Here is a 13,278-nt window from a genome sequence, read left to right on the forward strand (position 1 = left end):
TTTGGCTTTGTCCAGATTTCTTGCTAAAATGTTGAGAGGTATGTCTCCACAGACTACACAAACAATTTGCCACACTTTAAAGTGTTGCAATCTAAGTTGCTTCACACAAATCACAAAGCCAGAAAAACACTGCAAAATATCTGTTTGACCACTGCCAGCATCATTGTAGAGTAATGACACTTTTCTCACAGATCAAGTCCTTTCATCTCAGTTGTCTGCACATATTAAGTATTGCCCAAAATGTCTGGCTGATTAGTGTGCTAGCATTATTGTAAAATTAATAACAACATTTCTTCCACCATCACACCATTTTCTTCCAAAGAATGTCCCTGTAGCACCTCTGTCCTTCAATGTTCAAATACTAATAGAAAAAAAAGAAACCCAAATTCATTCAGGTGCCTTTGCGCCTACATTTGAACATTGAGAGGTCTATACTCCCGTGAGGTCAGAACATTTAAGGTAACATTAAGTAGTTAGTAGCTTTATCAACCTCCCTGGAGCACTCTCTGCTCGGCAAGTACATTTTACTTTTTCCCTTGTAGGGTTTTTTTTTTTTTTTTTTTTTTGGGAGTAAAGAAACATTACTCTAAATAAATAAATAAAGGGGGTGGCCCTAAAAACATGGCAGCATGACAATCTAGGAAGTTGCCTAGCTCACCTATGCATAAGGATGGCCTTGAAGGTAGACACACAAAAAAGTCTTAAATGCAGGAAATAAAGCATATTACTGATAGTGAAGATAGTAAGAGGTTCATTAGGAAAGAAAAAAAATATTCTAAACTCAAACCAGTTGAACTACTCCAGGATATTACTTATTCTCAGTAAGTAGGGGGGATTTATGATGTCATTCTGTGAGGAGGTTCAAATAAATTAAGTTTTTTCCCATAAGGTCATCCAGCAAAACAATACCAAATGAACCTAAAAATCAAACGAATATTCAAGGATAGGTCACCAAGACCTCACAGACACTGGTGAACCTATCAAGTAAAATATACTCTTTTGTTCAAATATATATATATATATGAACTGTATATGGTTCTGTTTCATAACGTTAAGTCCCAGTTCAAGTCTGAAAACAATGAAATGAAAACATTGTAAGTGTAGAAGCACGAACCACCAGAACATCGCATTTCCTCTCCAGGTAAGTAATCATTTGGCCACCATGGTGAACTTTACTCTTTCTCCTCTGTAGTGCAATCTCGGAGTCAGTATGTTTCAGTAGGGGGGGGGATGTGGGGCAAATCCCCCCACTTCAATGTGTGCAATTTGCTACCATTTGTGGGGTTTTCATTGGTGGCCAAGTGGTTACTTTCCTGGAGAGAAATACGATGTTCCGGGAGTTCATGCTTCTGCACTTCTGATGTTTTGGTTACAACGTCTTCAGACTCGAACTGGGATGCGATGTTTTGAAGGTAAACCATATATATATATATATATATATATATATATATATATATATATATATATATACACACACATATATATATATATATATATATATACACACACACACACACACACACACACACACACACACACAAACAAATGTATATATATATATATATATATATATATGATAAATTTGTGGATTATTTTACCCCTTAAAGCCCTAATGCCACACATTCCTGCATGCAAACTTTTGAAAATACTTTATGTTCTGGTTGTGACAAATATATATTTTTTTATATTCAACAGTGAAAGGAACAGTTCATTTAAATGGAGATATTGTATCTAACAATGAGTATTTTCTTTTATTTATGACACAACAGACATTCTGAAACTAACAAGCTGGTCCTGTCAGCTGCATAAAATCTGTCTCAGAAGGTAAGCCTGCACTGAAGCAATTATTAGACTGAAGGACTTCAATACATTTGCAACTAAAATCAAACAATGTTTTTCAGGGATTACATTTTCTCTTACCTGAATCAGCAAACTCATTTCCATTCAGCAGGCGTGCCACTTCCTCCAATCCTGTCCACCCTTCCCGCTGCAAAACCTGTTGACAGCATAACAAACGGGATCAGAGTAATTTTCTTGATTTAAAAAGCTGGAGAAACAGTTAGGACATGACTTATGGCCTTCCCTTTATACTACTTAAATGCTACATGACAGCAACACACAGTGAAATAAAATAATAGTAACTGTACTTACTAATAGTGTGATAGCAAGCAATTTTTAGAACTTAAAGAATTCATGTGTGCTAACATGTTATGCCTGATATCACTGTTTTGTAATTATAGTTATGGCACCTACTTCTGCCAAATTATAGGTGCACTCATAACACCCTGTGCATTTACTAACAGCTTACTTGGTACAACTTTCCTGGAATTTTCCTTAAACAGATTTTCTCTACCACACCTGGTCTTTTTCATTTCTGTAATTTCATTTTTAATTTAAATTAAAGTTCTATATGTCTGTTCCCATCCTTTCTCAATGTATGGCTCTCAGATCCGGCCTCAGAGCTAACTTCAGACACTTCTAAGCTTTGCATCTGGAGCTCAGGCTCCTCCCTGAGACAGTGATCTACCTCAGACTAAGTTTGCTCACCTACAGTAGAAAATTTAAAAATATGAAGATGTTAACAGGCAAAAAAATGTCTGACTTATACACTGCCAGCCTGTAAGACGAGAGCAAAAGAAAAAATAATGACCTTCAGGAGTCATGGCAAGGTCAACTACAGTTATCTTGAAATGACAATATGAGAAAAAAGCTGTACATATAAAAAGAAGGAGGGGGATGTTGGGAGGGTAGCTTACTAATGATGGAAACAGGCAACACAGATCTATCATTATAGCAAGTACATAACTTGTGTATTTGATGTTGTCTCTTCCGTCCACCCCTCAATGTATGTGACAGTGTCCCCAGCTACTTTCTTACATAGGAGGTCTTGTGGAAGGATATTCTAAAGCACAGCTGAACCAAAGAAGGTTCAAGATCTAGACTGACTATCAAAGCTGCAGCACGTCTTCAACTGGCACACTAGAAAAGAAGGCTGTAGAAGAAGCTACAGATCTGCTGGAATGAGCTTTTAGAACTGAAGTAAAAAGCAAGCCTCTTTCTTGATAGACAAATCAAATGAAATGCAATAGCTAGTGCAAAAGGGTGACTTTAGATGCTGCTTTTCTGAATTTAGCAGTAGAGAAAGAGAAAAATAATTGGTCAGATTTTCTGAAAGGCTTTGTCCAATGTAAATAAAAGCATAACTGACAATTAACAGCTAGTAAATACAATGTATATTCATCCTTGTTTGAAAAATTTGGGAAGAACACTGATTAGATCATTCAGAAGGCATACGATAAAGAAAGGAGGGATTGGTTTTCAGGGACAACCTATCCTTGTGAAAAATTAGATAAGGAGGTTTTGAGGACAGGGCATATAGGTCAGAAATTCTCCTGGCAGAAATGATAGCTACAGAAATAAAGTCTTCCGTGATTAAAAACTTCAGATCAACCCTAGCAAAACCTCTGAATGGGGGACCAGTCAATGCCTGTACCAAAATAGTAATATCCCAGGGAGGAACTGGGTCTTTAAGTGATGGGCACAGAAGAAAGGTTCCTAGAAGGAAAGCCTTGATAATCTAAGAGATGATACAGATATGTGATTTTCACCTACATGTAAGGAGTATATTGTAGCTAACTGCACTCTAATGGTGGAATAGCTGGCTCCACACTGAAAACGACAGGTGAGGATTGCTGGAACAGTAGCTGAGAAAGGGTCAGTATTCTTGCCCATCACCCAAATAGAAAACCTTTTCCATTTGCTCTTGTAAATTTTCCTAGTACAGGGTTTTTGGGTAGAGGACAAAATGTGGGGAAAAATTAAGATAAAAACCTGGACATATTTCAGATCATGTGGCAGTAATAATTAAAATAAAAGCACAGGGTAATGAAATAAAAAAAGAGACACTAGCGCTTTCCCATCTAGCCGTTGAAAAGAGAGGAATTTAAGGTACGGGCAGTAGAAATTATTCAGGAGCTATTAGAGAGGATAGAAAATTCTTCTGAAACTATAGGTAGGGAGTTGGATAAAATTTAAGTGGAATTTAAAAATAGGGTGGAAATAAAAGAATGGGAGATATGGTTAACAAGTAACAAGAATTACTTAGAGGGACTGACAAGTGTTACTTGCTGCGAAACAGGGGGAATCTCACAGAAGAAGAGGAGGAGCAACTGTAGAATGTTAAACAGAAAATAAGGGATTACTTCAATAATATGCATGAGGTTAAAAAGACTGCTGTTAAGCAATTGTTTTTTGATAATAACCATAGAGCTCAAAAACCTTTAACACTACGACTCAGGCAACAGAAAATAGAAAGGGCTGTCACCAAACTTAAGGAGCCTATAACAAGGAAGATACCAAGGCGATCCTGTAGAAGTATTGGAAATACTTTGAAAATTCTATGAAAGTCTGTATAAGGCAGAGAAATATGGAAATCAAGAAAAGGTACAAATGGAAATGTTTATGCAAGAATTAAGATGCCAGGCTAGAGATAGAGGAGGCTGAATTACTAATAGTTAGGATAGTAGGAGATGAGATACAAATGGTGATGTATAACCAATCTGCAGGTAAGTCCCCAGGAACAGATGGTATTCTTGTGGAAGTTCGGAATCTAACAGGGAAAAAAACTGATAAAGATCTGGAAGGTTTTGTTTAACAGTATTTTAAGAGGAGGAGAAGTACCAACATCCTGGAAGAAAGTGGTGGTGGCTGTAATACCTAAAGAGGGTAAAGACCCATCAGATCCAGCTTCATACAGGCCCATTTCAATACTGAACCATGATTATAAAGTGTTTATGTCTATAATGGTAAAAAGGATGGCAAATGTGATGCCAAAATTGATAGATATGTATGAATGTGATTTTGTAGAGGGGAGGGAAACATTGACAACATTAACAGAACAGTGATGATCTAGACAGAAGCAGAATGTAAGAACATGCCACTGTGGTTGGTAGGCCTTGATGCAGAGAAAGCGTTTGACAGAGTGAGCTTGGACTTTAAGAGCAGAGCAATGCCAGCATTTGCCTTTCCTGAAAAAATTATAAGTTTGATTAGGAGGATATATGAGGGATCGAAGGCGAAAATTAAAGTGGGTGGGGTCCTCTCTGATAATTACTGCTTGAGCAGAGGAATTAGGCAGGGGCATCCTCTCTCCTCTTTGTTGTTTGCATTATATTTAGAACCACTGGCAAAGAAAATAAGGGGCTCAGAAATTCAAGGATATAGTTGGTATGGTAGTCAAGAGAAGGTGGCTCTATTTTCAAATGATGTTAATTTACACCTGCCCAGAAAAGGACATTGCAGTGCTGTGAAACATACTGAGACAATTTCAAACTTTTTCAGGGTACAAAATGAATGAAGCCAAAATAAAAACAATAGCAGTAAATTATGTACCCACATACACATTGGTTCAGCAATATCCATACTTATGGGGATGATAAAATGAAGTATGTAGGAGTATGGATTAAAAATGATACCGATATAGCAGCTAAGGATATGTGGGAAGAAACCAAACAAAAGATAATACAAAAACTGAGAAATTGGAAGCTCTCTTATACGGACATTGACAGTAAAATACAAGCAGTTAAAATGTTTTTATTCCATTTAGTCTTATATACAGGTCAGGCATATTTTTATTAACCAGAGGTGAAGTTGTGGATAGTAATTAATAAGGAGTTGAAGGATTTTATCTGGGAGGAGAAGACGGCAATAGTCAAGTGAGATAAGCTTATTCTTCCAATGGAACAGGGAGTATTGGGATTACCAGATTTGAAGGGGTATTTCAAAGCAACACAGTTAAGGCTTCTATACATAGCACAAGCAGAAAACCATAACTCAAAATGGAAAGAAATGATGAAGAAATTGGGGGGGGGGCCTCAAGTAACAGGCAGAAACTGGGATTTTGGCATTAAACCTTTAAGGGGAACAATAACCATACCAAATATTATATTTATAAAGTAGCAGAAGGTATTCTAAGAACTAAAAACCAATATGGGAATGGAGAAAAGAGAGACTGCTGATAGGGGTTACCCCTGACTGCAACTAGGGATACAAATAATAGGCAAGAGGGGGCGGGAGTATATTGGAGAAAACTGGCAAAGGAACTAAGGTATTGGGAGCAAATAACTAGAGAGGGAAAGGTAACAGAATGGGAAGATGCTAAGAACTTACTTGGACTGTAGGTTAGAGATTGCCTTGCATATCAAAGATTGATATCAGAGTACAGGCAAAGAGAAAGAAATAGGGGAGTACTAAACAAAAGACCAGCATTGGTTTTGAGTTCTTAGTAGAATCTAGAACAGAAGTGGCAGTTAAGAAAGGAATAATTAGTACAGCATATAAAATACTGCATAACTATACGAATCAATCAGAAGAAGTTAAGAAGAATTGGGAAGAGAGAATGGATAAGTAATTCACAAAGAAACAACGGGGGATATATGTATGTCTCCCAAATATGCAACAAAATCTAGAAGATTTAGGATCTTTGCCTGGAAGTGTTTACATGGATATTTTTTTACCCCAAGCAGGCTCCAAAGAATCTTTCCTCAGGCAGATAGCAAATGATGGAGATGTGATGAGGAAGAAAGCAGTAACTAGGAACATATTTTCTGGAAGTGTAATGAATTGCCTGACTTTAAAGATTCCCTGCAGACTGTTCAGTCAGAGATGCTGGGTGAGCAAATTGGAGTGATTAGGGAAATTATTTTTTTTGAGCTATGATACAGAGTTGGAATTGCCTAGACACAGTAAGGCCTTGCTGAGTTTAATTCTGATGGCTGTCATAAAAGTAATAACTAGAAAATGGAAATCAAAGTCTAAACCAAATTTACTTGAAATAAAGATAGTAACAGAGATAAAACAACTGGAACTGGGATATTTAGAAAAGGGTAGGAGTAAAATGGGAAATGTGGGACCACTACATGCAGAGGAGGAACAATGTTTAAAAGAAGGCAGGGTCTGAGTGAGCTATGCAATGGTTGACTGACAATATCTGGATATATTAAAAGTGATATATAATGTTTGCAGCTACAGTTGTGTTGGCACGGTTTGTAAGGTATAATGTTTGCAACTCAGATTGTGCCGCTATGATTTATTTTCATTTATATAAATGTAAGATGGTCTGTGTCACACATGATAATTTAATAAAGATGTTTTTGTTAACAAAAAACAAAAAAATATATGAAAACCTTGACTGTCAAACTATCATTGGAAATGGAGAAAACACGTGGTCAGTTTGAGGAACTGGATGTTCAGGAGAGGTGACTCCGATGGGTGAGAGAGAAGATCTGGAAAGCTTTTTTTTTTTTTTTTTTTGTTTTTTTGCTTTTTTTAAACTAAGCCCATGTTAAGAGCAAGAGGGAAATGAAGGAAGAAAAATCAAAATAGAAGAGGAACAACAAGCAGAAAGCACTATTAGACGAGTAGGAATTCAAAACTAACAAAGTCGTCAGCCCAAATGGAAACTAGCTTATTTCCTGAAGAAGTTTAATATAAATGGATCCTGAAATCCAAGATCTGTCAACTGTTTATGGGAGCAAATGAGATCTAAGGTAGCTCATTCTCTACACAGGAATTATGGGTAGGGGAGGAGCTTAAGCACTGGATCCAAAGCTTAGAAGTGACTGAGTTGGGTCTGAAATCAGATCAGAGAACTATACATTAATGAATGGACTGAAAAGACAACATCAGCTCAACCTGCTAACATAGTAAGTGAACTTACAAGAAGGTTTTCCCATTTTAGCCATTGCCCAGACCAGAAGGGCAAGTGTAAATACAATATATGCAGTTTAACAGTTGGGTGATCATGTTATTAGTAGGAAGAAGATGGAGTACTCAGACAACTTGCACGAAAATAGAAAGAATGTGTACTCCCCATAGACTGTAATCAGGCAAAGACTGAACCCTGGAACTTGGAGCTTCAAGAAAAAAACCTTAACAAATGCACACTGATTAGAATTCTAAATACCAGGAAGTCTTCTCCAAAGCCTCCAAAAACTACATGTACCTTATCTTTTATGAGTGAAACCACTTAGTCTTTGTAAGCAACTTTGTTTACTGATTCACAGACTCAGATATTGCAACACCATTGAGTCTTATGACTATTTATACCTTATCAGTACCCTCCCTCAGGCCACACCTCTTATCTTCAGTGGGGCAGTACTAGTAAAATCTTGGAGTAAATTGGTGAAAACCCATCCAATCATCGAGGTTATGTTTAAAGGAAGATAGTGAGTTGCACTGCTTAACATAAAATCGAAGTTAATTGGAGGCAGTGATGCCCCTTTACCATGTTTTTATCTGTTGGCAGAGATTTAGGTCCCTGGTAGAGCTACTGGATTTACTTAGATACAGGAGATTCAGGACAACCAGTTCTCCAATGGCACAGTAAGTAAGACACAGATCCACCCTCAAAAGTTTATAAGACTCTGAATAAAGGGATAGAGCTTCTATCCTCTCTTGACAGCCCAGGGAGTTAGGCCAGTGATAATTTTAATTAGGAATCTTAAGGATCTTTCTAATTGTTTGGCATGCTTAGTGAAATATATCCCAACAGGGATACTTGTACTCAATAAATGGTCTGATCAATGCTAAGTATAATGGACGGATTGCCTGTTTAGACACTGATGTTGTAAAGTCCTTGGCAATTAGCTGTGATACATAAAAGGGTTTCCTGACAACTGTTGTCACACAGTCTTCAAATAAAAGGAAATTATCAACCCAAGTTCCTAGGTCCATGACTACATTTTTATTTTGTAGCGGTGTGCTGTCTATATAGTATGGGGAGGGTGTCTACTAAAAATTATGATACTACACATTTCAGCATTTAGTTTGAGCCCATGCTTAGTACAGCTGGAATTTACTAAGGGGAGTTCATTCTGGATGGTTTGAGTGTCACAGGGTGCCTTAACAACAGGCTCCAGTATACAGTCATCTGCAAACTTTGTTAGCCTGAGGTCTTGGTCCTTTGCTTAGAGATCTGAAAAGTAAAGGCCAAAAAGAAGAGGTCCGAGCATGCAGCTCTGAAGGACACTGATGGTCAATTTCATACTTTCTGATAAGGTACCTGTAACTCATAATGTGTCATTTCTGTCTTTCTGTCACTTTGCTGGATATCTCATTACATATAGCCAGTTTTTAAAGCATTTAGTTTCAGTATGATGCCAGCAGGGGGAATGGTGTCAGCAAGTTCAAGATACACACTGTGTACTGCATGGCCATCATCTACAGCTTCCTTAATCCTTTCAAAGTTGTTAACCAAATTCATTAGACAGAATATCCTTCACAAAGGCAATCTGTTGACGGTCAAGACTAATAATATTCTTCAATCGCAGGACATATGTATGGCTCCCAAATATGCAACAAAGTGTACAAGATTTAGGACTTTAAGTGTTTCCATAGGTATTTTTATAGTCCAAGCAGATGCCAAAGAATTATTCTTCAGGTAGATGGAAAATGTTGGAGGTGACTGGGGAAGAAAGTGGTAATTGGGAGCATATTCTTTGCGAGTGTAATGAGTTGGCTGACTTCAAAAATTCCTGATAGTGTACTCTGTCAGCAAGCAAATGGGTGTAACTAAGTAAATGATTTTTTGAGCTGGGATACAGACTCTGAATTGCCTAGACATAGTAAGACCTTGTTAAGTTTAAATCTGCCAAAAAAGCAATTACTAGAAAATGTAAATCATAGTCTAAGCCAACTGTACTTGAAGTAGTGAATATTGTAACAGAGAGAAAAGAACTGGAAGTGTGATCTTTAGAAAATGGTACGTGCAAACTACATACAAAAAAAATGGAAACTGTAGACCACTACATGCAAAATAATGATTTGGAGGAGCAGAGAGGTTTAAGGGAAGGCAGAAATTGGGTACCTTATATAATGCCAGACTGATAAATGTATAAAAGCATGTATGTGATGTGTAATGTTTCTAACTGTAAACATGTTAACATGATTTGTTTTCCTTTATATAAATGTATGTTTGCCTATATCTTAAGTGCTAATTCAATAAAGGTGTTAAAAAAGACTAATAATATTCTTCATATTGTACTTTATGATGTCAGTTATAATATATTCCATGTCTTTCCAGATGAGGTTTGTAAGACTGTTAGGTCTGTAATTTTCTATGGCCTTTGAAAGGCCACCCTTAAGGAGGGGAGTCACTACTGCAGTGCACAACTCATCAAGGATGAAACCAGTAGTTAAACTTAAGTTAAACAGTTTAAGGAGTAGGTCTACAAAGCCTTATTTAACACTATTAATTAAACAACCAGGTATACTGTCAGGTCTCATGGAGAAAGTATTTTTGGTCTTGGTTAGCACTTAAAGTAAAGGATCGCTAGAGATAATTCGGATAGTAAATGATTCAGGCATTTCAGGACTTTTGATAGACATCTTGGGAATGAAGCTGACACTAAATTTGTTTGTAAGGATATTAGCAACTTCTCCTAGGTCAGTATAGGAGATGGCATTTGGAATAAGTTAAAAGCAACATAGGGTATTGTCTCTCAGTTCTCTAACATACCCAAAGATGGATTTATAACTATCTTTGGCTTTAGAGGCCAGGGTAATTTCATGGGCCTCCTTCAGTGGACCTGACAGTGATTTTCATTTTTTTTTGGCAATGCTTTTGATATTTTCCTCGAGAAGAAGGGTTTGCATCTGCTATATAATCTAAGAATTTTTTCTTTTGTTGTAGAGTTTATTTATGATGACGGATCACCAGATTTTATTTACAATACTGGACGACCAGGGTGGTTTATTTTTGAACCTCCCATAATACTTGGCTCTGGTAGGGAATGATAGCTCAACAAATTTTTCTAAATAAGTGCAGAATTCCTTAGTAAAGCTTTTTGTTTTATCAAGGTCAGGGATGATGTAGTCATAAATGAATTTTGGCTAACCATTTGAAATGTCAGGACCTGCTAGAACGAGTCCAGAAATTCAGAGACTGAATGTCCAAATAAGCTGACTTACATATACTAAGTCTGAGATGTCCATTTCCCGAAATATTCTTTTTTCTCCAAGGTATGGCACTTTCAGAGTTTGGTGTTATAGAAGGTTTTACCCCCCTACAAAAAAAGAAGTTTAAAGGAGAATAATGATGTTTTAGATTCACTCTACTTCTGCATTTACAATCCTTTTTTTCGCCTTGCTGGCACTCTGCATTTTGAGTGCTGACATTTAAGTAGGAAGACAGATTTTGATATTTCACACTGACGTAGCATGAAATAGGCACATGTGTAGTTCTTAATTTCAGTGGGGTTTGCTGTAAGGGCTTTTGGGAATTTAAAAGAGAAGGTCACAAGTTTGTGGTCTGACTTCACTAAGGAAAGAGATACCAGAGGAGTAGTGCAAGAGACAGCCTTATTTGTAAGAATTTGGTCAAGAATGCTGTGTCTTCTAGTAGGTTTGTTTACCAACTGCTCAAGGGAGTTTTTGTTTGTAACATCTAGGAATTGTGGGGCATATCTTACATTGGAAATATAGGTGTCCCAGTTTACTGAAAGGTAGTTCAAGTCACTCAAAATAACAGGGTTTATATTTAAAGGAATAATTTAGAACACTGAGAAATCTAATATGGTCATTAGGAACAAATAATGTTTTCTATAACAAGCTGTGAAGTGATAATTAATCCTATCTAGAGTGATATGTAGTTCAATAAGTTTAGTTTGTGGATTTTTAGTTATTTGCCTGGAGGTAATTTGTTCCTTGACAAATATGAAGAACCAACTACAGTTGTCATTGGGTATGAATACATGAAAAGTGCAAAACCCAGGTAGAGAGGGAGTGCTCTCTTTACATTTAATTCAAGTCTCAGTCAGTAACTACACAGACATGGATGCTTTCCAAATGCAGGAGTGCCTCAAGATCATGTAATTTACTGTTTAGACTTCTGGCATTAAGAGGAGCTAGCAATTGTGATTTGATTTTGGGACTACTCATGTACCAACTCCTTCACTCAACGCTTTTTGGAATTCATAAATTCCAATGCCCTGGATCAACTTATCCACAGCCCCACCAGGGGCAACAATATCCTAGACCTAGTCATTACCAACATGAATGACTGGTGTTCCACACCTGAAGTCAACTCCTTGTCGGTCAGATCCAACCATAAGCTAATCACCCTAGATATCCGCATCCTGCCCCCATCCACAATTAAGGAAACCACGGTAAAAAATTTCTCCAAAGCTAACGTCATGCTTCTTAAGACAGAAGTGGCGAACTTCATGACACCAGTGCAGATGGACAATACAGTTATGACTGCTGAATCCTACACAAATGCACTCTACAAGCAATTACACGAGTGCATGGATTATGCTATCCCAAACAGAACCAAGATGCTATCCTCCAAAAAAGGGAAGCCAATCTGGTGGTCCCCTGCCATAAACAAACTCTACAACAGAAGGAAGAAACTGTTGCAAAAGCGAGTAAAATCCCATGAGTGGAGGAGCTCCCTGGTCAGTCTCAATAAGAAGCTGAGATCCCTTATAAGATCCTCCAAAGCTACTACGAAAACAAAATTGCCACTGATTCTGAGGGCAACCACAAAGCATTCTATAGCTATGTCAAGAATCTCAATGGCAACACCCAGATCTGCTCTGAGTTACACCACAACGGCACAAAAATTACAGAACCAACTGATATTGCCAACATCCTGGCAGATACGTTCAGTGCTAATCTTACCCCGCTTTCACTCCCTAAAGGGCCCATATCTACACAGAAAGAATGCAGAGTCTCTATAATCACATCTATGAAGGTAAAAGCTGCACTCTCTAAAACCAAAAACACAGCATCCATGGGACTGGGTGACATCCCAGGCTGCGTTTTACACGAACTTCAGAACGAACTGGCTCCCCGCCTATGCACCAAGTTCAATCATAGTCTCACGTCAGGCTTTGTGCCCACTGAATGGCGCACAGCAACAGTGATCCTACTCCACAAAGGGGAGCCACCACTGATCCTGGGAACTATCGTCCTATTAGCCAGATGAGCCTGGTCTGCAAGGCCATGGAACATATCATGGTACTCATAAACAAAGACATTGGTAACCTCCAAACTCTGGACCACACCCAGTTCGGGTTTATGAAAGGCAGATCATGCCTTCTGAACCTGATTGACTTCATTGAGGCAGTCATCAAAGCTGTAGACGAGGGTAAGGTGATTCACACAGCCTATCTTGACCTCGCCAAGCCTTTCAACATCATCCCCCATAGCTAAACTCACTAAACTAGGTATAAATCCCTATGCCACAAGATGGGTTGCCAACTGGCTCACTGACAGCAC

At 37.8% G+C, this 13,278-nt stretch overlaps 1 protein-coding gene across 1 annotated transcript in view; it reads right to left on the minus strand.

Moving 5' to 3' along the window:
• Window positions 1–13,278, minus strand: part of VPS33B (VPS33B late endosome and lysosome associated) — a 2,132,768-nt gene that overhangs the window by 214,025 nt on the left and 1,905,465 nt on the right. The window contains exon 22 of the mRNA XM_044078281.1: window positions 1,921–1,996. Coding sequence (XP_043934216.1) covers window positions 1,921–1,996 — 76 coding nt within the window. The remainder of the gene's footprint in view (window positions 1–1,920; window positions 1,997–13,278) is intronic.

This window comes from Protopterus annectens, chromosome 7.part0 (assembly GCF_019279795.1).
Source record: "Protopterus annectens isolate FY-2018-M chromosome 7.part0, PAN1.0, whole genome shotgun sequence".
Lineage (NCBI taxonomy): Eukaryota > Metazoa > Chordata > Ceratodontiformes > Protopteridae > Protopterus > Protopterus annectens.